Here is a 23,353-nt window from a genome sequence, read left to right on the forward strand (position 1 = left end):
GACAGGTGAACCCTCCCTGGCGGGCCACTCTGCCCTGGGCACCGAGCACCGCAGCACCTGTCGAGGGGCATGGCTCAGGGAAGCGCCCTCCAGGGTCTGCTCCCGGGCCTCTGTGCGTGTTCACGTGTGTTTATTTTGCAGAAGTACAACCACAGGTAGTTCTGTGTCTCTGTCCTACTCAGAGCACCTTGCTGTGCGCTGGGAAGGTTTCCGTGTGCCTGGCTGAAAGCACTAGACCCCTTGGCATTTCGCGTGAGCGCGCAGTGGCTTGTTGGACCCACTCCCCGGCGGGGCGGGGCGGGCTGGACCGTTCGGGCTTTTGTTTTCATGGTCGACGTTGTGCGGAACATTTTGCGGAACGTTTTGCTGACGGAGTGTTTTCTGGGGTAAAGGGGGTGAACCCTCACTCCCTGTAGGGGCTGGAGCTGTGCTGCCCCTCGCCCAGCGGGCACCGGGACTGGCTCTGAGGGGCACCGGGCAGGACCAGGCCTGCATTTGCTCACTCGCCTGGCCACAAAGGCATGGCAGGTCCAGCGCTCGGCGGGGCAGACGTGGACCTCGCAGGAGACAAATGATCTGACCCTGTTCTTCCCTGTTTGGGTGGGTGTTGCTCTCCTTCAGGACCCACGGCCCTCGGTCTGCCCGCCGTGGAGGACTTTGATGCCCTGATCTCTGCTGCCGTGAGGGCTGACAATGCCTGTGGCTTCACCAAGTGCACGGCCAGTGTCATGACCCTGGGCCAGCTCTGCTCACACTGCGGCCACCGCTACTGCCTCAGCCACTGCCTGCCTGAGGTATGCTGGCTGCACTCGGGCCCGGGCAGCGGGAGGGGCAGGGGCTTTGTCTCTGGGCTCTGGGTCCCGGGCAGACGTCCTCTAGACGGACCCGATTGCTGGTCGTAAGTGCTGAGTGTCTCCAGGGGTGTTTTGGAGCCTACCTGAGCAGAAGTAGGAGAAATGCTGCATTTGCTCATTACAGCCACGTGGGTGGGGATTTGGGGAGTTTGTGCAGGGTGCCCCAGGTCCTGTCAGGGAAGGTGGGGCCCCTAGGCTACCATCTGAAATGGGCTGGCAGCTGCCCGCTCATTTGTTCGTTCATTCATCCCTTGATCATGCATCCATGGGAACCCCCTCTGCCAGCAATGGGGACTGGGGACCAGAGCAGGCTTCGTCTCTGCCCCTGGGCCCAGTGGGGGAGCAGATTAAGAGACCAGTGTATGGCACCATGCAGTGGGGGGTCCCGGGGGCCAAGATGGCAGCTTCCAAGGCGGTAACACTGGGGCCGAGACCCTACAGGCAGAAGGCAGTGCCTTTGGGGAGCCGGGGTCATGGCTCGGGGGGTCAGTGAGAGTGGGGGCTGAGCAGCGCCCAGCATTCCGCCTCCCAGAGCTCCGACCCGCTGCTGACAGCAGCAGGGGGCCTGGAGGGCTTCGGTGGAGCTGGGTGTGGGAGACAGGGCTGCAGGGCAGGGAAGGCCAGGCGGGAGGCCGGGGACTTGGCGTGAGAGGCCCCAAGGGGCCGCACAGGGGGCGGGGGCTCAGGGCCCCGGAACTGATGTCTATCAAGAGTGAGAAGAGGAGGGGGACCCAGGGTGGTCCTTGGGGCTTTGGTTTGGGCTGTGGGCTCTCAGGGTGGGTCTGCTCCACCTGGAATGTCATTGGCACCCTCTGGGAGACGCATTTGGGAGGAGCTGTGTCCTGCTGTGACACTCTGGGTCTGGGTCGCAGCTGCTTGCCCACTGGGAGTTCTGCCTGCTGGACCCAGAAAGTGTCTCCCTGGTGAGGGGCTTCCCCTCCGCCCACCCCTCCCCACATTGTCCACGCTGTCAGGACAGTGGGCAGGTTCCGGGAGGATCTGTGGGGTGTTTGACAGCTGTCACACCCAAGTTGGGGTGGCCAGGGTATGAGTGGCTGGGCCCTGGGTGCTTCTGGCGGAGTCCCCACTCCTTGAGCCACTGGTCAGTGGCCTGGTGGGAAGGCCAGCGCAGCCCCTGCTGGATGGGAAATCCTGGCTGCGGTAGGGCCACAGGGCCCCCTGCTGTCGGTCTGCTCAGGGATCTCAGTGGGTCCCAATTCGGGTCCCCAGCAGCCCCTGGGAGCACCCACCCGGAACAGTGAGGACGCATGGCTGTGGTGACAGGCCGGTGGTTTTGGTGCCTCCTCCACCTTCCGGAAGGGGCCCGTGCCCCGAGCTCGCTGCAGTCACGCTGTGGTGCCCGCACCTGGGCCCTTGTTCCTCCTTCAGGCCCCTTCCCCACCCCCTCTGACATCCGGGAGGAGTGAGGCCTGAGTCTCCCTGGAACAGTGAGGGATGGACAGACTCATGCCCACGATGGACGTGCACTTAGGAGTGCCGGCCATGGGCCTGGTGTGGGCACGTGGGAGCGAGGATTGACTTTTGCCCGGAGATTGTAACCCTGCATTGGGTGCTTTTTGGTTTGTAAACACAGCCAGGGGTGGGCCAGCCCCTCGTGTCACGTGCAGGACTGTGCCACCCTGTCAGGGCGAGTGTGTGGGTGCGGGGCAGGGAGCCTGCGGTGAAGGGGTGTGTGCGAGAGCTCTCGAGCTGGGGTGTCGTGGTCCCCGAGCTCCATGACAGGCCGGACTGCAGGGCTGTGTCCTCACGTCCCCACTCGGCTGCCCTGACTCCTGTGCTCCCCCCAGATCCACGGCTGTGGGGAGCGGGCTCGCGCCCATGCCCGGCAGAGAATCAGCCGGGAGGGGGTCCTGCACACCGGCAGCGGGACCAAGGACCGGTCCCTGGACCCAGCCAAGAGGGCGCAGCTCCAGCGGAGGCTGGACAAGAAGCTGAACGAGCTGACCGGCCAGAGGAAGAGCAAACGGAAGGAGGAGAAGTGACCCAGGTCCTCCCACGTGGCCTCCAGGCTTCGTTTCTGAACAGACGGATGGGGTGAGAAGGCCACCCCGGGTGCTTCTGCTCCTCGTAGCTGCACCCGGGAGCAGTGTGAGCCAGCCGCTCGGAGCCAACCTGCACCGCCTCTGCCAGGGCTCCGTGCCTCGTGGGGCCTGTGGGAGGAAGGGCGGGTGTTCAGGACCCGGAGAAGCCGGCAGTGGGAGGGGGGGTGGGGTGGGCCGGCAGCGTCTGTTGGCCTCTCTTGGGGCCTGGTGCTGGGGATGGCCGGGAATGCCGTCCCCTTCTCCTGCCCAGACCGACCCCTGGTTCCCCCTCCTCTCCCAGTCAAACCCAAGATTCCAGCGTCTGAATTCCTGCTGCCATGAGGGAGAGAAAGGCCCTGTTGGAGATGCGCCCAGGCCTGTCCACTGTCCAGGGCTGGCCGGCCTCAAGCCCTTCAGGGAGAGAGGGGGCTCATGTGCTGGGTGCCGGCCCCGCTGGGCACGCCCTCTGAGTGTCCCCAGCAGCCAGCTCGCCCTCCCTTGGGGCTGTGGCTGCCCCGAGGCCACTCTCCCGTCAGCTGTCCCTAGTGGCTGCAGTGACCCCACCCCCTGACCCTGCAGGGCAGCAGGTGCTACTGCGAAATTGGGGGGTCAGGCTGGGGTGTGGCTCCTGAAGGCCCCCTGGCCCCTGCGGGTCCGCCCTTGGCGCTGGCGCTGGGGTTGGGACCGCTGACATGGCTGCCGTGGGGGGACCGTCTTGGGCAGGAGCTGTCCCAGAGCCTGGGGCCCCAAGGGCCCCCTGTGTCCTTTGCCAGCTGCTTTGTTGTGAGAACCTCAGGTGGACATGCTATTTTGGTCTCAGGGTTTTGTTTGTTCGGAAGGGTTATAAATTATATAAAAATTAAAGACCTGTGCACACCACCCACTGAATGTGTGTCTGAGGCAGCCCCTCCCGCTTTGCTCACACGCCCCTGGCGGCTGAAGGGGACCAGCACCGGGCAGGCGGAGTCTGCTGTGCCCACTCGGGTGTCCACAGGCACTGGGTGTCAGCACAGGCGGGTTGCCTGGGTCCGTGTGGGTGGAGGTGGCCGCCCGCCCGGGGCCCGGGGCTGCCCTACATCACGGCTGTTCCCCATCCTCACCCCACCCCCACGGCCCAGGTCTGACTTCCAGGGGGTCTTCCGCCACCTGCCCTCCCAGCCCCCTCACATGCCCACTCCCCGTCCGTGCTCCTGTGTCCTGTGGCCCCGGTGACACTCGGCCTCCCTGAGCAGCCACGCGGGGAGGTGCCCATGGTCTGTGTCCCTCGGGAGCCTTGTTCGTTCTGCATCTTTGATGTGTCCTCCACGGCGGGCCCGTGCACCATGACCCTGTGCTTTTCCCAGTGGGGCCAGCCCTTCGCGGGGCCCGTGCCCCTGCCCAGGCCCAAAGCCCCTGTGTGCCACCCTGTCCCTCCTTCCCCACCTTCCTGTGTACACGCCTTCCTGCTCGCTCCTGTCAGGTGTCCTTAGGGCTGAGCTGTTCCAGATCGCGAGGGGCAGGGACCCCGCCGCACTGCCCACCGGCGCCTCGTGCCAGCAGAGAGCACGCCCGTGTGCGGGAGCTACCTGAGGCATTGCCGACGGTCAGCCTGGCCCTCTCGCCCGTGGCAGGCGGGAGACGCGCACGGGTGGTTGTGACGCAGCCAGGCGTCTGCGTCTGGCGGCACGGCTGTTGGAGGCGCAGCTGCTGAAGGGAAGACGTCGGCTTTCCCCCTGCGGGGCTGGAAGCCCCTCCCTGCCTTCCCGAGAAGGCCTGCTGGCAGGAGGTGCACCCGGTGCAGACACAACAGGCACAGGGGATAACCTAGCTCATTGTGGGAGCACCTGGATCCAGCCACCCCTGACCCCCGCACCATTTTTCCCAGTGTCCTGAACTATTAACCCCCCCTTTTCAGCTGAAGAGAGCCTGCCTCCTGTTTCTGTCACGGCAGCCACAGGATCTCTCCTGGCTCAGTGGTGCCCACGTCTGTCTCACAGCGCACATACCCCGTCTCAGGACATGGGGACTGGGGCACTGTCCTCGTAAGAGAATGAGCAGGCCCTGCTCCTCCCCATGCCCTTCCCACGAGCTGTTCTGCCAGTTAGAGCTCGAAGCAGAGGGGGACCCTAGGTTTGAATGCTGCCTCCCTCGACTGGCTCTGGCGAGTCCATTCGCCTCTTGGAGACGGTCTGCCCCTCCGCAATGGGATGGGCACCGCCTCCCTGCCGGCCATACTGAGTGGCCCCTCGGCGGAACGGTGGGCGGAGCAGTGGGTGGTGGCGCCTGTCAGCCTGGGTCCCGGTGAGGGAGTGCCATCAGGACCTTGGCGTGGGGCTTGCCCGCCTGCCCTGCACGGAGCGACCATCCCTCACTGACCTCCACTCCGGCCAGGCATTGTTAACTGTCAGGGTTGATGGTTTCAGCGTAGAAAGTTTCTGTCTCTCATCTAGAGGGACCTTGTTAGGAAGGTGTTTGTCACTGGTTGCTTGAAAAATGTCCTATACTTGGTTCCGACGGGAGCCCAAAAAAAGGAAAAACATCCGGAGCCAGAAGTCTTCCCAGCTAGCAAGCGTGACCATGGCAACCTGCGGGGAATGGGGGCCAAGGACTCCCTCCCGGGGAGCGTGCCTTCCTCCTTCTGGGGTCCGGCCATACAGCACAGGAGACCCCTGGCTTTGCAGCCTGTTGGCCCTGGGTTCACTTGGATCCACCTGGTACTGGCCAGGCCCCATGGCCCCGCACCTCACCACCTCACCCAGAGGCAGGGAATGACAGGCCCTGTGTCACCGGGCCTCTGGGAGGACAAAATGCCTGAAACTGTGCCTGGCGCCTCTGCACTCAGTATCGCCTCCAGAGACACGCAGGCTCCCACACGGGCGCTGCTCAAGCCAGGGCCAGGGTGCTCGGGCCCCAGGAGCCAGTTGGCCACTTGCAGGGGTCGCTGGTTTGGGAGTCCGGCCCCTCCTGTGGACTCCAGCCCCAGAGCCAGTGGGCCCATTGTCACCGCTGATCCGCTTGGGTTTCCCCGGGTGCGTTTGGGGCGTGACCTGGGGGCAGGGGGGTCAGGGGGCTGACGGGCACCAGGCTGCTCTGGTCGTCCCGGCCCTGGCTGTAACCTGGCACTTAAAAGCAGCTGCGTTCTGTGCCAGGAGCGCTGTAAGGGCTGCAGCCTTATTTGGTCTGGAAACTTCTCTGCCTGGAGGAGAAGCAGAGGAGGAAGCGGCTTCTCCTCTGGGCGGCCAGACGCTTGGGGCTGCCAGGGAGGGTCATCGCTCACGAACTATTTTGCTCCTTCTCCCGTGTTTGGCTGGCTGCCGCCTTCGGGGTGATTTCCCCCTTTCCCTCCACAGCCGCTGCCCAGCTGCCCCCTCCGCCCTCCCTGCCTGGGAGCTGCCTCGTGCGTCTTTCCTGAGGGATGATGGTCGTCCCGCCGTGTACTCACCCACGGCCGGGGCCCGGGCACCATTTGCCTGGCAGCCTGTGCTCCCTTCCCTCTTTGTTGAGAGTGGCTATTTGTATGTTGCTTACGTGATTTTCAAACCATGATGGGTCGGCCTCCACCGAATGCTTTTCCCGTGGCTGCCGGAGTGACTGGGGGTGTGTCCTTCATCCTGCTGAGGTGGCACGGCACGTGGGTTGGTTACTGAGCATTAAACCAACCTTGGATTTCTGGGGTGACTCCCACTGGGGCGCGGGGTGTCATGTTTACTTACGTTGCTGGTAGGGGTGTGCAGAGATGTTTGGGGACCACGGTTCTGGGGTGTGCTCCAACTCTGAGGCGAACCGCTTCATGGGGTGGCCACACTTAGATCCTGTCCATGGCGTGAGGCGGTGCCGGTGAGACCCAGAAGAGGAGACCCACCCAAGGGTCTCCCACGCCCCTTGACTTCTTGTGAAATGCCGCACCCTTCTTAGTCTTCAGTCCTGGGCGGGCAGCGCCTGTTCCCTGGACCCAAGGAAACCCAGCCCTGGTCAAGCCTGGGCTGCTGAAAGGCTGGGCGGAGCGCCCTGTCCTGCCACGATTCGGGTCACAGACAGGACCGGCTACTCAGCGTGGAGAGCCCAGGTGAATGAAAACTTCACTCGCTCACACTGGTTAGGAATGTCCAGGCAGCGGTGGCAGGGCGCTAGCCTGGCTTACGTGCTCCTGAGTGTGGTGCCCATGTGACTGAACGCAGGGCGCTGACCCGCCAGCCGCCCGGCTGACCTGGCCACCGGCTCACGCCTGTCCCCACCCAACGTACGCAGCAGGCCTATGTCCCCTCTGGCGCCCAGTGATGTCTCTCTACCTCTGTCTCCCCATCTTCCGTCACAGGCTCCGACCGCCGTCCCTGAGCCCCTGCGCCAGCCGCGGTTCCCACACTTCCCACCCAAACTCCCCTGGCTTCCCACACAAACAGCCGCGCAGGGACGTCCACGGGTGGACGGGGTGTCAGGGCCCATGTTTGTGCTGGTGCAGCGGTGCTGCCTGCAAGGACAGCGCAGCGTGCCCCTCGTCACCTTTTATTTTCATTATTCACACGTCACTTTTTTTCCCACCTACTGTTTCCTCCCATTTAAGTACACGAAGAAAACGATTTCACGCTCTCGATCCTGCTTTCTTTTCTCGGAACAAAGCGCAGTTTCCGTGTCCTGGAGACGGGGGCAGTGGAGCCTTCAGGAGAGGCTCTGCTTTCTCAGCGGGGGCGCTTCCTGCTCGGGGTTCAGTGAGCACTTGGTGTCCCCTGGGGGTGACAGAGAAGGGGACGCTGGCCCAGTTGGGAGGAGCGGCCCAGGGGCACCCGGTGAGTGGTTGAGTGTGGGGCGGTGCCGGTTCCTCACTGCTACGTGCCCCTGCCTCCTGCTCTGTGACAGGGAGGCGATCAGAACCCTCTGCCCTGCTGGCCGCAGCGAAGTATTTTGTGTATTTATTTTTAGAGACCAGGAAAGGAGAAAGGAGGGAGAGAAACATCAGTGTGCGGTTGCCTCTCGTGTACCCCCTACCAGAGACCCGGCCCGCAGCCCAGACGTGTGCCCTGACTGGGAATCGAACCAGCGACACTTTGGTTCACAGGCCTGTGCTCAAGTCACGGAGCCACAGCAGCCAGGGCTGCATTCTGACAGTTTTTATCAGGAATGAATGATAATGTTTATCACAGCTTTTCTTTTGCATCTACTTAATCATTTTTTTCCCCTCCAGTTTGGGGTGAATGTATGGTGTTAGCTCTCCCGGCACTTATTTCTCCTTGTATTTCTAGGATAAACCCTTTCTAGTTTGCTCTGTTTCTTCCCCTGCCTGGCAGCTCTATTTTTTAAGCAAATTTCATCCGTGTTTGTCGGCAAACTGGCCCATCACTTTGCCTTCTGGGGCCTTCTTTGCCCCTCTTGTCAGAGCCGCAGGGCTGTCCTGGAGAGCTGCCCGTCTCCTCTGCGCCCCGGGCCAGTGTGTGTCACGAAGGATTATCTTCCTTTGCAGGTTGGCAGGAGCGGGGACCATCTGGCCTGGTGGTCTGCGGGGGCGCTCGGGCGCACATGGCTCCGGGAAGCCCTGCGGTTCCTGCACGTCCGGGGCGTCCGCCTGCTCAGGTTTGCAGTCTCCGTGTGCCGGGGCAGGCGAGGTTTTTCTGAACTGCTTTCTGGTGTCGTATGAGACCGTTACAGTTTTTAAAAGCTTGGTCCCGCCTGCCATTTTTAATTTGTGCTTTTGCTGCTTTTGTTTTCATATATCAGTTTGCTAGAGGTTTGTATTTCAAGAACTTTAAAAAAAAAATCTCTACTGTTTCTTTGCTTTCAGCCTCCAGTGGCCACAGTCAGATGTCTCTCAGGTTCAACACACAGTTAAATAATATTTATCAGTCTCTAGTATGCGCCAGATACACAGGGCTGTATGTATACCAAAGACACATGTGCATAGGTAATAACGTGTGCACACACATGTACACACACCACAGTACATGCATGTATGTGTATACACACAGCAATGACTGTGATGGACGAGTCCACTCCAGAGGACCCACGGTCCAGGGGAGGAAACGCATGACCAGACACGATTACCCGCAGCCACCGTGGCAGGAAACGCATGAGGTGGGGACTCAGAGTGGGCGGGGCCAGGCGGTCCTGAGGAGGGAGGGCTGCTGGGAGACACCAGGGGCAGGCATGCGTGGAGGACAGAGCGAGGCTCCTCTGGCTGGGGACCCTGCTCCCTGGCCCCTCCCTGGCTGATGGGACCCTAGTTGCAGGGCTCGGTGAACACGGCGCACTCAAAGGCCACATGGGGGAGTGTCTGGGCAGCTGTCCCAGGACGGGAGGGCACGGGCAGAGTGGGCAGGGTGGGGTGCACAGTGGCACCCACAGTCCTTGCGACACTGGGCCCCCACTCCCGCCTCCCCGCACACACCAGCCTGCTCTGGGTCAGGGGTCCCGGGGCCTGGCCAGGGGCACTGAGCCCATGGACCCCTTACTAGCTGCCACCAGGTGTCTGCCCTCAGGCACTGACTGCGGGCAGACTGGGCTGGGCCATTCCAGGTCCTGGGGCAGAGGGACAAGCAGACAGGCCCTGCTGCCTCTCTGGAGGTGACATCCTGCCAGGAGGTGGTCGCTGGGCAGGAAGGACACGCCTTCCGATGCGGTGGCGTCCCCGAGCAGGGCCATTGTCACGGAGGAGCTGTTCCATGAAACGCAAACAGATCCCGGCTGATGAAGGGCCAGCGCACCAAGGGGCAGCTCCAGGAGAACCCCCAGGGGGGGGACACTCCACAGCAGAGACCCCCAAATGCACTGAGGAGCCGGCTGTGGAGTCGGGGAGTGCAGTGACCGCCTGAAGGTGTTCGTTGTAGTGGGGGCAGGGAAGCGAGGTCCAGAGGCAGAGGTTTCATTTTACATATTTTCTAGAAGGATGTGGACATTACCCACGCTTGTGTGTGGATGGGAACGATTCAGCAGAGCGGGAGGGACTGATGATACGAGAAAGGGGGCCGTGGCTGCAGGAGGCGCTCCCGGACAGGGGGGCTCTGAGAGGCAAGGGGGCCCCACGCGGCAGAGGTGTGGGCCTAGGTGGGAGCTGGGTGTCACCGGGACAGCCGGAGGGTCTGGCCGTGGTTCGTGGCTGTGGGGAGAGGTGGGGAACTGATGCTGCCCTTCCTTAGGTATCCGGGTTTTCAGCAAAAGTAGAGGGAGGTCAAATATTGGGACTGAGGGAGGAGGAGAGGGATTTGGGAGTTTTGGAGAGAGGAGCCCTCGTCCCGGCTGCTGTGGACTGACTAGGGTCCCTCCCCGCCCCATTGAAGCGCTGACCCCAGTGCCACTGTGTTTGGAGGTGGGCCTATAAGGAGCGAAGTAAGTTTCAATGAGGTGGTAAGGGTGGGGCCCTGGTCTAGTATGATCGGTGCCCTCTGGTGAAGAGACACCAGGGGGCGCTCCCTCCCTCCCGCGCCTGTCCCCACCTCGTGAGGACAGTGAGACCCTCTGAAGCCGAGAAGACAGCCCTCACCCTGGACCGAAAGCCCAGTGCCCGGTCTCCGACTGCCAGCCTCCAGGTCTGCGAGAAACAGATGCCTGCTGTCGGAGTCGCCCCTTCAGCCGCCTGAGCGGCTGCCACGCCACCTGAAGGGGACTCTGGCCTGTGCACGCTTCCTAATGAAAGCAAATGACACATGGGCCCCGGGACTCCTGTCCAGCCTGTTCCCAGGACCCTTCAGGCTCCTTTGAGAAGATGGCAGCAGTGCTGAGGTGTAGAGGCAGGTGGGCCCCACCCACTGGGAGGTGCGTCCTCGGCTCCTGCCCAGTGGAGGGCTGGGTTGCAGGGAAATGGGTGGGGCCGGGGCTGGCAGGGAGCAGTGGAGGCTCACCCCGGCCCTACAGGGTCATCCGGGACGGCTACAGGGACCTCAGTGCGTGAGCAGGCTCCATTGGCAAAAGTCCGGGCTGGGCAGCAGAGGGAGCCGGGCTCTTGTGGGTGAGGAGAGGCCCTACACATCCGCCCCCACCGCCTGCCTAATGAGTCTGACTAGTGGGCTCTGCCTGCCGAAGTCAGCGGGAGGAAGGCACACTGGACCTGGAGTCCAGGGCCTTATTTCACGTCTGAGTTCGGCTACTTGCTAGTTGGGGACCAACTATCAGGGAAACGGGATCCCTCCAGGGCAGGATGGAGGCTGACACCTTGCCAGTATCACCCGGCGTGCCAGGTGACCTGCAGGACCGGGCAGGGGCTGGGTGTCGGGGCACAGATGTCCGGGGCTCCTGGAACTGCGTGTCCATCGTCCCCGCCCTGCCCTGTGGGGGGTGGACAGTGGGGCATACGCTGGGCATCAGCGTGAGGGGACGTGGAAACTGGGACCATCCCAGATTGGTGTTGATAAGGGGACGTGGAAACTGGGACCATCCCAGATTGGTGTTGACTTAGGTGGGGAGGGTCCACTCACGGCCATCCCCGGGACGTGGGTCCGCCTGTCTTGCCGGAACCCACTCCGACTGTCAGAGGTGCTTGTTCTGGGCTTGTAGAGAAGGAGCCAAGACAGGGACACAGGCCCTCAGATGGAGGGACGCAGACAAACTGCCCAAGAGGACATGAGCTGCCGACAGGCAGTGCAGGGCGCAGGGTCTCGTAGCTCCTGTGCCAGGCCTGTCCCCAGGCTCACATTTCCTGTTGAGTTACTGGTGATGGACAGAGTCCCTGGGTCCAGGTACCTGGCCAGATCCATCTCCACCTGGAGCCCATCCACCCTGGACTTCTTGGTACCGGGGTGCCCGTCCCTTGTGTGTGTGAGTGTGTGTGCACACGCATGTGTGTGTGTTTCAGCGTGTGTGTGTCTGTTGCTTGTAACCAAGAATCCTGGCCAGTGGGAGGACTCAGACCTGGACGAAGTAAAGTCGAGTCACAAATCCTCGCTCTCTGACACGCGCTTGGCTGGACCTTGGTGGGATGGCATAGTGACACCCTCGCTGCATCGGGAGGCAGGCTGGCTCTGCCCCCTGACGCCCAAGGTCCCCTGGAGACCATCAGCGGAGGCCCGGGAGAGGGCTGAGTCCCTGAGGGAGAGCGCCCTGGTGCCCGGTGCAGAGTCTAGGCCTGCGCCTCAGCAGGGGGCCGGGTTTTGCTTACTAGTTCACAGAGCTGATGAGAGCAAGGACCTGAATACTCTTCAGTCCCTTGTTGGCCGTTGGCCGGAAGCTGCCCTCAGCTCAAGCCTGGTGGGTTTGGGTAAGACGGGGCCCTCTCACTGCGAGGGCCCCACCTCCCACTCCAGGGCCTGGCCAGGGGGGCAGTCTCTGGGGTGGTAGAATCACCAGGGAGGGATGCCCGCTCTCTGCTGGGACACCTGAATTCATCCCATATGAACTGAGAATGAATGCAACCCAGACCAAAGCAGAGCCGAGAACCAGGGAGCAGAGGGGCCACTGCAAGAACGTCGGGAGGCCCCGGATCCATCGTGTTTATGGGGACGATCCCTTCGGGAAGCCCCCCCTACGCACTCCACCCCCAGGCTGGAGGAAATGTGGGTTTCTGCACTTGTCACCAAACTTCTGGTCGCCGTGGTATAGAAGTCTGTCAGTGAAACTAACCTTGAACCTATAATCAATACTCCAGTGGCCTGAAGCTGAGATGAGCGGCGGCCTCAGGCTGTGGGCGGCGGCAGGGGCGGGGCTGGATGGCCAGGGTGCCCTGGGAAGTTCCCGGGTGGAGGGAAACGTGCGCCCCAACTTGGTGAAGACTCGGTGCACGCAGGGCAGAGACCGGGGGGCTTCATGTTATCTGAGAACGTTTTGCCGCATGTAAATCAGACCGCAGTGAAAGCGACTGGAACGGTTTTTAAGAACCCTCTGTCCGGGTGGGTAATCCTTCTGCTTTGCCAGGAAACTTCGAGCTGGCATTTGGACCCACTGAGTAGAGTTTTCCATGAGTCTCAACTTCGTGAACTGTGCCCTGTTGTTTTCTCTGGGCCCTCACTGGCTGCTTTCCAGTCCTCCCCACCCCCCTCCAGCTTAAAATATAATATTTTGCACTTGCACTTGGGTGTCCTGATTCGGGAAGGTCTCTGTGGTGTGTTTGCATAGCTTTGGCCTCATCAGCGTGTGTGAAGGGCCCGTTGGACGTGGCTTCTCCCCACTCCCAGAGGGGCTAGATCTCTCCATCCCACCTTCTAGAAGCAGCCCTTTGTTCCTGGGAAGGAGGGATCCGCCTGGCCGAGGGCTGTGGACCAAGCTGTGCTTGTGCCACAAGACCTTGGCCTTGAAATGCCGGCGTGCAATAGGAAACCCAAGTTATTGCAAAACCATAGCAGGCAGGGTGCTCGAGAAAGCTGGGTGGGTGCCAGGCGGGCAGCTGCTTGCTTGCCGGGGGCAGATGAAGACAGCAAGAGGCCCGGGCGTCCAGGGCTCGGCTATGCTGTCTGCCCCCCCCCCCCCCCCCCCCCGCCCCCCNCCCCCCCCCCCCCCCCCACTGAGTTTCCGAGGCTGACAGCCCGAAACGGAGGTGTGCCTCTGGTCTCAATCTTGCGTGGAGCCGACAAGGGTGGTCTGGGGCATCCTTGGGCGGCGGCGGGTGCCACTCGGAACCCCGACTCCTGGTGCTCTGCGGACGGCCAGTGCAGAGGCCAGAGGCCTGCGCTTCCAGTGAGCAAGGCGGTCACTGAGCCTGTGGACGGTGATGGGGCCGCAACCAGGGCTGACCACCAGGTGGGCTCACCTTGGATGAGCAGCTCCACTCACCTGAGAGCCTGGCTTCCCCAGCAGTCACCACTGTCACCACGGAGCCTGTTGTGAAGATCCAAGGAAATCTGTAGGTGGAACTCTTAGCACAGACCCACGGCACACAGTAGGTCCTCAATAAATGACAGTCCGTGCCTTAATCACCTGTGCCCGGGATGGGCTGTTGCCGTGAATGCCTCTCCCTCCATGGCCCCCCCTCCTTCTGTCCCTCCTCCTTGGGCCCCAAGGCCTGACTGTGTCACTCAAGGACACTGAGGCGCAGCAGAACCGAGGTCCCATACCCAGTAGGTGGTGTTGGCCCTGGCTCCCGGAGTCTTGCTCTTGAATTCCGCTCTTCGTCCCTCGCTTCGGCTAAGAGAGGGGGACTTCTCCTCCTGTCGGTTTTTGTAGGTGCTAGGACGCGTGAGACAGCACTGAGCTCTGCCCTGCCCAGCCTTGCCCGAGCCCTCCAGGTTCCCTTGGAGGTACTGCTTCGTGAGCACGGGGCAGTGGGGCGGCGTGCTCCGTTTGCCCAGCCCCCCAGCCCCTCCTCAGTCCGCAAGGCAGGGCCCCTGCCCAAAACGCAGTCCTGTGGTCCTGCAGCCTGAGGTGTGGTTCTCAGTGGGGAGTGGCTGGGTCCCTGGGCAGTGTGGGGTGGACATCAGCAGTGCTGGGCCGCGCCTTCTGCTTTTACCAGACACCCAGAAAGAAGGTGGCTTGGAAGCCCGTGGCACTGGGGGCCCAGCTGAGCTGCCCTCGGGGGTGGATGTGGAGGACGGCCAACCGCCCCACCCCCGTGTGGCTCCCTGGCCTGCTTTAACAATTAAATTCCGGAGGAGGGGGGACGGAAGTGGTGGAGGCCTGTGGCTGCTCCGACAGGCGTCTACCTATACTGCTTCCCCTCTCTCAGCCTGGGAGCCGGCAGGAGGGGTCCTGACTCCCCCGGGCCTGTGGGCGGAGTGGGGAGAGCAAGGCTGCTCCCTAGCCAGACTAGTGCTGGGCACATGAGAAGGTCCACCAGCTAGGAGAGGCCCAATTCCTGGAGTTGACCCTCCCACCTCCAGGCCTAGTACCGCTGAGGGCAGATTTGTGTTCACACAGGGCCCAGGCCCCTGCTCACTTCCAGGTCAGGGGAGTGGGTAGGCAGGCAGCCCTCACCTGTGGGGCCTGGGCTCTGAGCCTCGGCAGGGAGCCCCCTTCCATCTCCTGGCATAGATGGGGGGAAGCTCCCTGCAAGGGCTCAGGGCTGGAGGCGTCCGATGGGGGCTCCTGGGGGAAGGGGTGGGCTCCAGGCACTGAGGAGCCGGGCCCCCAAATGGCCCCTCAGCCATCCTCGTGAAGGGGCCCCGGCCTCTGTGTGAAGTAGGGGTGCTGGCACAGGGGGCTGCCCCGCCTCAGCGAGACTGGACAGGGAGCACGAGGAGAAGACGCAGCCCTCCACCCCAGGGGGTTTCGGTGTGGACACACTGTGCTCCTCAAAGGAAGAGGATGTAGTAACACAGGGCCTGGCACTGATGTGATGAAAACCGAGGTTCCCAGGGACAGCAGGGGCCCGGGTGGGTGAGAGAGGGCCCTGGAGGGCACCCAGGGACAGTGGAGAGGACAGTGGAGAGGACAGAGGCAGTAAAATACAAAATTTATTGATGTACATTTATCGTCTTTCGTAAAACTTCCTTTGGCTACGATGGGCCATTGTGCTTGAAGGTAGGCTGGGGCGGCCCGGCAGGGCCAGTGCCCACTTTGGGGCGGGCCTGGGGCCTGGAGACCGCCCAGGTGGTCTGCAGGCACAGGGGGGGGGTGCTAGGCGGATCACAGCCAGGACACGCCGCCTACTGTGGAGGCTGCTGGGCTGCCTGGCACGGAGCCAGAAAAGAAAGTGACCTGCCCAGGCTGCCTGAAGGTCCTGCCTGCCTCTGCCTGCTCGCTGTCACCACGGGGTTCATCAAGGGGGCAGGGTGTCACTTGCAGAAAGACCAAGCCACGGGCTGGTGACCCAGCACACTCTCCGAGACAGCCCCTTCCCGTTCGGGTCTGCCGCCAGCGCCCATGTTGCCTAGGAGGATGCCCAGGTGGCAGCAGGTGCCCCGATGGCCGGAGGAGGTCACGGTGGGGCTGTGTCATTTCCAAGGAAGGCTCCCATAGAGGGGCAGGAGGTGGACAAGGCTTGGGGCCCCCTCCCATCTCCTTTACGGACCAGCTTTCGGTAAGGAGTCCCGCCACCCGAGGACAATCTTCTGGGTCACTGACGCAGGAGGATGGCTGGGGGCAGGGCCTGGTGAGGCCACAGGCTTGGTCTCTTGCTCACTTACAGAGCCTCCCGCCCAGGGACAGGGAGGCCTGAGGGGCGGGAAGCAGACTTTTCTCCTTGAATTCAGCACCGGGCTGTCCGCTGCCCAGTTCCTGTCCCGGGTGAGGGGTCTCTGGAGTCACAGCTGCTCAGGACCCTGCCTCCCCTCCAGGGGTCCGCCCCTCAGGAGGCGTTCCCAGGGGGGCCCTGCATCTCCATGGTGACCGTGTTGGACGTGCCGGCCCCGACGTCCCCCAGCTCGGCGCCGTCCCGCAGGGCCCGCTGGAAGACCACCCTGAGGGGCTCCCAGAGCCGCTGGGACTTGTCCCTCCCTGCCAGGAAGTAGACCACGGGCTTGGCGCTGCTGTGGATGCAGATGCCCAGGTCGGTGACGTACTCGGGGAACGGGGCCGGGATCTGGAAGACCCAGAAGAGGAACCAGTCGATCCCCAGGTAGATGGAGGACACGAGGAAAACCGAGACCACGGCCAGGATGACGTGGTTGAGCTTGGCGGAGCGCTGGCGCCGCCGCGCGCGGCACTCCACGTGCAGGATGAGCGCCAGGCAGGGCAGCACCATGAGCGGGCAGAAGACCAGGAAGAGCAGCACGCCCAGGAAGATGTCCATGTGCCTGCAGGCGCCGCCCGAGGCCTGGCGGCCCAGGAACACGCAGAAGTAGTTGTGGATGCTGGTGACCAGGAGCGACAGGGTCCAGAGCAGGGCGCAAACCACGGCCGACAGGCGCTTGGGCCGCTGGCGCCAGTACCAGGCGGGAAAGATGACGGACAGGCAGCGCTCCGCGCTGATGGCCGGCAGGAGGCTCACGCCGGCGACAAACGTGCAGAGCCCCAGGACCCTGGACACGGCGCGGACGTATTCGGCAAAGGTGCCCAGGAAGCCCCCCGTGTTGAGGGCGGAGAGCACGGCCTTGCTAAAGAGGTAGCCCGCGTCGGCGCCGGCCAGGTGCAGGAAGTAGATGGAGAAGGGGCTGCGCTTGATGGAGAAGCCGAAGAACCAGAGCACCAGCCCGTTGCCCACGAGCCCGCACAGGCAGAGGAGCAGGAAGACGTAGTTCACGACGGCCGGCGGCGGTGGGGCGGCGATCTGCTCCATGGTCAGGAAGCCGCGGCTGTACAGCTCCGCCGCCTCGCTCACGCCCGGGCACATCTGCGTGGGCACGGAGGGGGACACCGGTGAGGCCGCTGGGCCCACCCCCGCCCCGCGCCTGCGTCCGGTGTGCCGGCCCCCAGGACGGACACACAGAGCCACTGGCTCGGGAACAAACTGCCTGGCTCCAACTAGAGCAGGTGACACTCTGGCTCCACTCTGTGACCCAGACTCTGGAGCTGGTAGCCTACAGGAGTGACCGTGAAAAGTAGTCTCTCCCGAAGGAGGGCACCGGGTGGCCCACCTGTCCCAACAGACACGTCAGAAACATCCACCAGGCCAAGCAAGGAAAAGCCGAGGGCCCTTTCCAGAGGGAAAGCGGAGAGGTGTGACCAGTGAGCGTGCCCTGTGTCCTGGGGGGTGTTGCGGGGCTGACCGCGTGAGTGTAGACCCCACGCCGCCTCGCTGGGAGAATGGACTCACCGTGTGTGGGAATGTCTGTGTTCTCCAGGGAGATGGACTACTGGGGGCAAGGTGGCTTGGGATCTGCCATTTGCTTTCACACAGTCGTGGGAGGAAAGGTGTTGCGCGCGTGAGAGAGGGAATGTGGAGAGAGGGTGATAGTGAGCCTCTGAGGGTGTGTGGTGGTGGTTGTTGTCTCCGCTTTTCTGTTCGCTTGCAGTATTTCACACTAAAATGTGAAAATATTTATTAAAGAGTAAAATCTCCTCTGCCCAGCAGCTGTGGCCCAGTGGGGTGGGTGTGGCCCAGCAAACCCAGAGGTTGGAGTCCCGGTCGGGGCGCAGCCTGGGTTGCAGGTTTGGTCCCTGGTCGGGGTTCATACAGAAGACAGCCAACCAACACTGATGTTTCTCTCTCTCCCCTCCCTCCTCTCTAAAATCACATCTATATATAAATTAGAAAATAAAATCCCAAATTACAGAAACCAGAGAGTGGGCCTGGCTCCCAGTGGGATCAGAGACACCGGGCATTGGAGGCGGCCTGCTGCTGGGCCAGGGACCCCTCTGGGAGCTGGGTGGGGCCCCTGGGGAGGGGGTGTGGAGAAGCACTTCAGTGTTTTAAAAACTGGCCTGGCTGCTCGGGTGCTCAGTCCTGCCTGCAGGGGGTGGGAATGGGGAGCAGCGACCCCCACCCAAGGACGCCGGTGGCCCCTCTACTCCAGCCCTGACCACCTTTCCCTGTCCCCAGAGACGCCAGGACTCCAGATTGTCACGGGACTTCCCTGATCTTGAAAGGTTTGCATTTAAAAGCCACCGTGTGGGCTAAACACATCACATCTCCTGCAAGGTTCGGTCCTGCTGTCGATGCCGGTTCTCACCTCACTCCAGGGCTGCCCTGAGCAGGCAGCTGCGCATTCCACACCCGGGCAGGCATCACTAGTCCAGCTCAGCACTCATCCATCTCAGCACTCTGTACGGCCCAGCCTCCACCTCCCCACCCTCCTCCCCCAATCCAAGGCTGGGTACCAGTTCCCATGGCTCATGACTCTCCAAAACAAAACAAAGCAAAACAAAACAAATGGGAAGGTTCTTAAAAAGCAGGACCTTGGTGCCACCTTCCAGATGGCCCCCAGCCCAGGCAGGAAGCTGGGTCCTGAGGGGCTGCTCTCTGGGCCCCACACCCTGAGACAAAGTGAGGGGCCTTCTGAGCCGGGTCAAGGGGGATCTACAAGGAGGACCTGGAGGGTGTGGGCCAAACTTTGGGCAAGCACTTTGAGGGGTCCTATTCACCACCGTCATCACCGAGAACAGGTATTGGCTCCGTGCCTCGGTCTGCCTGTCTGTCTGTCTGTCTCTCGGTCTGTCCTCGGTCTGCCTCTCGGTCTGCCTGTCTGTCTGCCTGTCTGTCTGTCTATGGCCCCCAATCCCCTTAACTGGCCCTTTATTCAGCATTTCCTGTGGGTGGCTGGATCACTCCAGGCCAGAGGGCAGCCCCTTACCAGCTTCCCCTCAGCTGGGGAAGCAGACTTAGCCATTCATGAGACCCGAGGCCTAAACACGCCCCTGGAGGGCCGGCCCCAAAGCCAGGAGGGATCAGATAGGCCGGGTCGCTCTGTGCCTCTCTAGGCTGGAAAAAGCCTGCAGTCCCGGCTTGGAGTCAGGGCGGGAAGGCCGGGCAATGAGTCACGGGGCGTGGGGCTGCCACTGCTAGACACGTACTGCCTTGTGAAATGACTGCTCTGGAGCCCAGCCCGCTCTGGCTCTGCCTTCTGCCAGGGGTTCCTGGGGTCCCCCCGGGGCTGCCCCACCTCTGCCCCCTGAGGCTGCCACCCCACGGGGGTCACTCTCAGAGGAGGGAAATGCCAGGGGCTGAGGTCAGGCCCCAGGCCAGGAGTCCCAGTTCAGTCCCAACCTCCAGGCCACTCCCGGCCACATCACTATGCCAGTGGCAGTCTTAGTGTCCTCAAGTGTGGGAGAGAGGCGCTAGGTGAGGGCGGAGTTCCTTCTGCCTCCAGGGTGTTTTCCCTGCACGTGGAAGGAACTCCAGAGCGTTCAGGGGTCCCTGGGGTGGGGTGGGGGCAGTCAGAGTCTCCAGGAGGTAAAAGCGACTAAGACGCTGGCCTTGGGCAACCCTGCCAGGCTGACTCGGAGCAGGCCACATCCCACAGAGCATGGGACAGCAGGGCCACCTCGGAGCCAGCTTTTTGGGGCAGCTGGGGGAAATAGCCCATCACCCCCTCTCTGCAGGACAAAGATGAAAGGAGGTCTCTGGGCTGGTAACTGATGTCCCCAAGGGGTCCAAGGGTGTGGGGCCCCCTGTGCTTGCCTCACTGGTGAGGACAATGGGGACCCGAGGGACATACCACTGCCCAACTGTCTGTCCTGAGTGGAGGGGGCCTGGGGAGCAGTATGTTTGGAGGTGGGGAATGCTGGGCTGGGCCTGCCCCTCCCACCGCACCTGCCCCTCTGCTGAGCACACTTGCCTTATTCCGGTCGCCGGGGGGGCCCTCCCAGGAGCAGTTTCCAGCCATCTCCAGGCCAGCGGAGTCCGGGTTCCTGGCGGCCCTGCTCACAGCTCACCGGCCGGCACAGCCCACCTGGCCAAGGCAGGAAGGGCCACATCAGTGGTGCTCTCCCCGCCTCCCAGGCCCTTGTCCCCGGGCTCCCTGAGGGGCAGATCTGTGTGGGAGGCACAGGGATCATTCTGCTGAGGCTGGCGCGGGTCACCACCTGCATTCACCTGTTGCTGACACGAGAGTCAGGTCTCCCTGGGGGCAACACATATCTCCTGGGGCCCTGCTCTGTGCTCAGCCCACGGGACAGGTTCCCCAGCAGTCAGCCCCAGAAGGCAGGGAGGCTTCCTGGAGGAGGAGGCCTTTGGCTGGGTCTTGTGTTTGTAGCCCATGAAGGTATGTCTGGTCTTTCCTTAGAGGCAGGACGGCTGGATCATCATCAGTGTTTCTGTTACCCCATCAGTCCCTGCATCACGAATACCAGATGGAAGTGGGGTGCTGTGCCAGCCTGCCTACACCCGTCACCCCACTGGGTCCTTGTTATCAGCCATAAGGCAGGTGCAGTCATGCCCCTTGGGTGGGAGGTGAGGCCACCTGCCCAGGAGCACAGCCATAGCCCCGCACCTGCTGTAGCTTTGCAGATTTGCGTGTGGCCAGGACTCCAGTGGCTGGGAAGGCAGGAGCGAGCCGTTGGAGGGAGCAAGCCAGGGGGGCCTCCGAGGTGGCCCAGGCTCCAGGCCAGTGGAGGGGCAGCAGGACTCTCAGCTGGGATAGCAGGCAGGTTGGGGAGACCTGGGGGTGTTGAGAGTCCCAGGAGGGGGCTTCCTGGCCAGAGGCTGGCCTGCACTGGCAGGGCAGAGCTCATGGGCCCGCCCACACTGGCCCCCCAGCCTGGGATCTCTGCCTCCACAGGCAGGTGCCTCTGCCCCTCGCTGTGCAGGTGGTGAAACTGAGGCTGTGTGCAGAGAAGACATCCTGCAGGGACACAGCCCAGCGAAGGCCGCTAGGCGTCTCCTCCGTAGGAGGCAGAGCTGGGCAGCACTCAGCTGGACTCCCCCAGAATTCCTTTCCCTCACCGGCCGCCAGCGGGGGCTGGGCTGCAGCAGGCACACCCGTCGTTGGCTGGAAAGGGTGGTGGTCGATTCGGGTTGCCTGCCCCTGCTTAACCCTTGGTGCCCGCGGGACGGTGGCACCAGTGCAGCCCCGAGAACACGCACACTTGGACCTGGCACATAGTGGGGCTGCGTGGGTGCCGGGGAAGTTTCTCTTGGGGCCTGGTGCGAGCCCTGCACGCTGGAGTGAGTTCGGGTCCCCACGGCCACGAGCAGGCCTCACGCGTCCTCCCGTGCTGGGGCTTGCCGAGCTCCCCCACCACACCCCACCTCGTCCCCCTGCACTGTGCCCACCCTGCCCAGTGCCCTTCCGACTCCCACCACCCCTGAGGTCTGGGCTCCTGGCTTGGCCCTCAGGAATGCCCTGACAGTAGGGAGCCCTGTCACTTCACCCAGGCCGGCTGGACGCCCAACCACCCAGGTGCCCCCAAGGGCAGTGGGTCCCCGATGCCTGGCTTGGATGGGGCCTGTGGTCGGGGCCCCACCCCGTGCTCACCTCTGTGGCTGACTCGGTGGGCTCACACCCCCATGTCTCTGAGCCCCCACAGGGAAGCTGCTGCGCTCATTCAGCGAGCTCTGGGAGCCAAGTGGACCCCAGATGGGCCATAAAAAGACATGTGTGTGGCATGTGCGTGGGGCGTGTGCGAGGGCGTGTGTGGGTGTGCTCCTCTTTGGCTGGAATCTGGCCCGTGACCGAGCTAGCTTCCGCTAAAGCGGACCAAAAAAAAAAAAAGATGCTGCCAGCTCAGCTCACTCCTGACCCTCCCCTTAAAACACAAGCCAAGGCTGGGCCCCGACACCTGCCTGGCTGCCATGACCCCCGGGAGCCTTACTCTGCCACCGCAGCCCACCATGACCCAGCCCCAGAGAGGTTCGACATCCTCCCCCCGCCCCAGGTGAGGCTGTCCTCCAGGAGGCCCAGGTCGGGGCTGTCAGACTCCCTGCTCGTCTGTCTTCCCAGCCCTCACCTCGTCCCCAAGCCACCACCCGGGCTGGACCCGGAACACTGACTGGCACTCCCCTCAGACACAGGCAGCCCGAGTTTCCTCGCTAACGGCCCATCCTCTGCTCATGACTTGGGTTGAAGAGGCTCTGCTGGGGGAACAGACACCTTCCGGAAGTTTTCACCAACAGCCTCCATCCTATGCCAACCCCACACCAGGCGTCCCTGGCCTGGGAGAAGGTGGGACACAGCCATGCAGCTTCTTGTGGCTGCAGAGGCCAATCCATCGTGTCCGCCCCAGGGCCGGCCCCACGCCGCCCGAGCTCAGCACCCGCAGAAGGAGGGATTGCGGCGGTGGGGCGTGCCCGGAGTGCGTGAGAGCGGCAGGAGCTTGGGATGCTGCCTGATGGGTGTCCCCTCCCCATCACTCCAGGCTTGGACAGCTGCTGGCGAGGGTGGTGGAGGGACGGGAAAGGGGCTTCCACCCACAGGAAGACAGAGCAGGAACTGGAAGTGGAGGAGAGCTTAGGGGTCGGGGCCTGCTGGAACCCCAGGGCCTGCCCCACTGGAGGGGACTGTCAGAGGCCCCTAGTGTCCCTGGGACAGCTGCAGCCTAGAGAGTCCTGCAGGAGTCCCTTGCATGGTGACAGCCCTCTGGGGCATCAGGGCTCCTGCCTGGAGCTGTGTGGTTCCGGGGGCCGGGGGCCGGGGGCCGGGGGCCGGGGCTGCCTGCCCCAAAGATGCTACCTCATCCTCCTACCCTGCCTGGCCTTTGCCCTGCAGCCCTGTTCCTGGACCTCCCTCCCCTGGTCCCGGGCCAGAGCTACCTGCAGGTGTCTCGATCCTCCAGGGCCTCCCCTGCGTGGAGGGCTCCTTTGGCGACGTCCACCTCCGTGGAGACCCACGGTGCAGCAGGCCAGCACCAAGCACCGCCGGAGCCTCGGAAAACAAGAGCCCAGCAAGGAGGCGAGCCCTCCCTGCTGCTGGGGAAGATGGCTTTGGAAGCAGAACCCGCCCCAAACCCAATTCCAGGCCCGGCGGGAGGGGGAGGGTTGGGGGCGGAGCAGGAGGGGCTGAGCCGGGATGAGGCTTCGGGAAGGAATGCCCTGCTCCGGAGCCCCCACCCCCACCCCAGAGCCCCACTGGGAACTCATCACTCCTCCTGGTGACGTCAAGTTGGCCCGAGCACTGTGGACAGAGTCCAGCTGTTCATCTCCTGTGCATCCTGGAGAGAGGGAGCGTCCGCGGTCCCCTTGCCTGGTGCCTTCCGAGGGCTCCCTGCCTGCCCACTGGGCCTCTCAGCCTGGGAGGGGCAGGTCCCCATGGGTTGTTCAAATGTACTGAAGGGCTCATACGGAGAAGCCAGGAGACGGCAGGTGAGGGCTGCTCC

General features: G+C 63.1%; 2 protein-coding genes across 4 annotated transcripts in view; one reads left to right on the forward strand and one right to left on the reverse strand.

The window, feature by feature from the left end:
• The window catches only part of IGHMBP2 (immunoglobulin mu DNA binding protein 2), a 32,025-nt gene extending 18,000 nt beyond the window's left edge, over nt 1-14,025 (forward strand). The window contains exons 14-16 of one of the 3 annotated variants that reach the window (XR_005068859.1): nt 622-794; nt 2,663-3,254; nt 14,014-14,025. Coding sequence is in view for 1 of the 3 variants with exons in the window: in XM_037062567.1 (XP_036918462.1) it covers nt 622-794; nt 2,663-2,857 (368 nt within the window). In the remaining 2 variants the exon portion in view is untranslated. Of the gene's footprint in view, nt 1-621; nt 795-2,662; nt 3,794-14,013 lie in introns of those variants that run through there. The other 2 variants (XR_005068860.1, XM_037062567.1) reach the window with 2 other exon arrangements.
• A 1,290-nt stretch (nt 14,026-15,315) lies between these two features.
• On the reverse strand, nt 15,316-22,995 carry LOC118998394 (mas-related G-protein coupled receptor member F). The gene is made up of 3 exons (XM_037062569.1): nt 22,791-22,995; nt 19,879-19,992; nt 15,316-16,994 (listed from the first exon to the last, which is right to left on the reverse strand). The coding sequence occupies exons 2-3, from the start codon at nt 19,924-19,926 to the stop codon at nt 16,011-16,013; spliced, it is 1,032 nt and encodes a 343-aa protein (XP_036918464.1). The 5' UTR covers nt 19,927-19,992; nt 22,791-22,995; the 3' UTR covers nt 15,316-16,010.
• Between the last annotated feature and the right edge of the window lie 358 nt (nt 22,996-23,353).

The sequence above is a fragment of the Sturnira hondurensis genome, unplaced genomic scaffold (genome assembly GCF_014824575.4).
Source record: "Sturnira hondurensis isolate 20B ecotype Veracruz unplaced genomic scaffold, ASM1482457v3 Scaffold0014099, whole genome shotgun sequence".
Lineage (NCBI taxonomy): Eukaryota > Metazoa > Chordata > Mammalia > Chiroptera > Phyllostomidae > Sturnira > Sturnira hondurensis.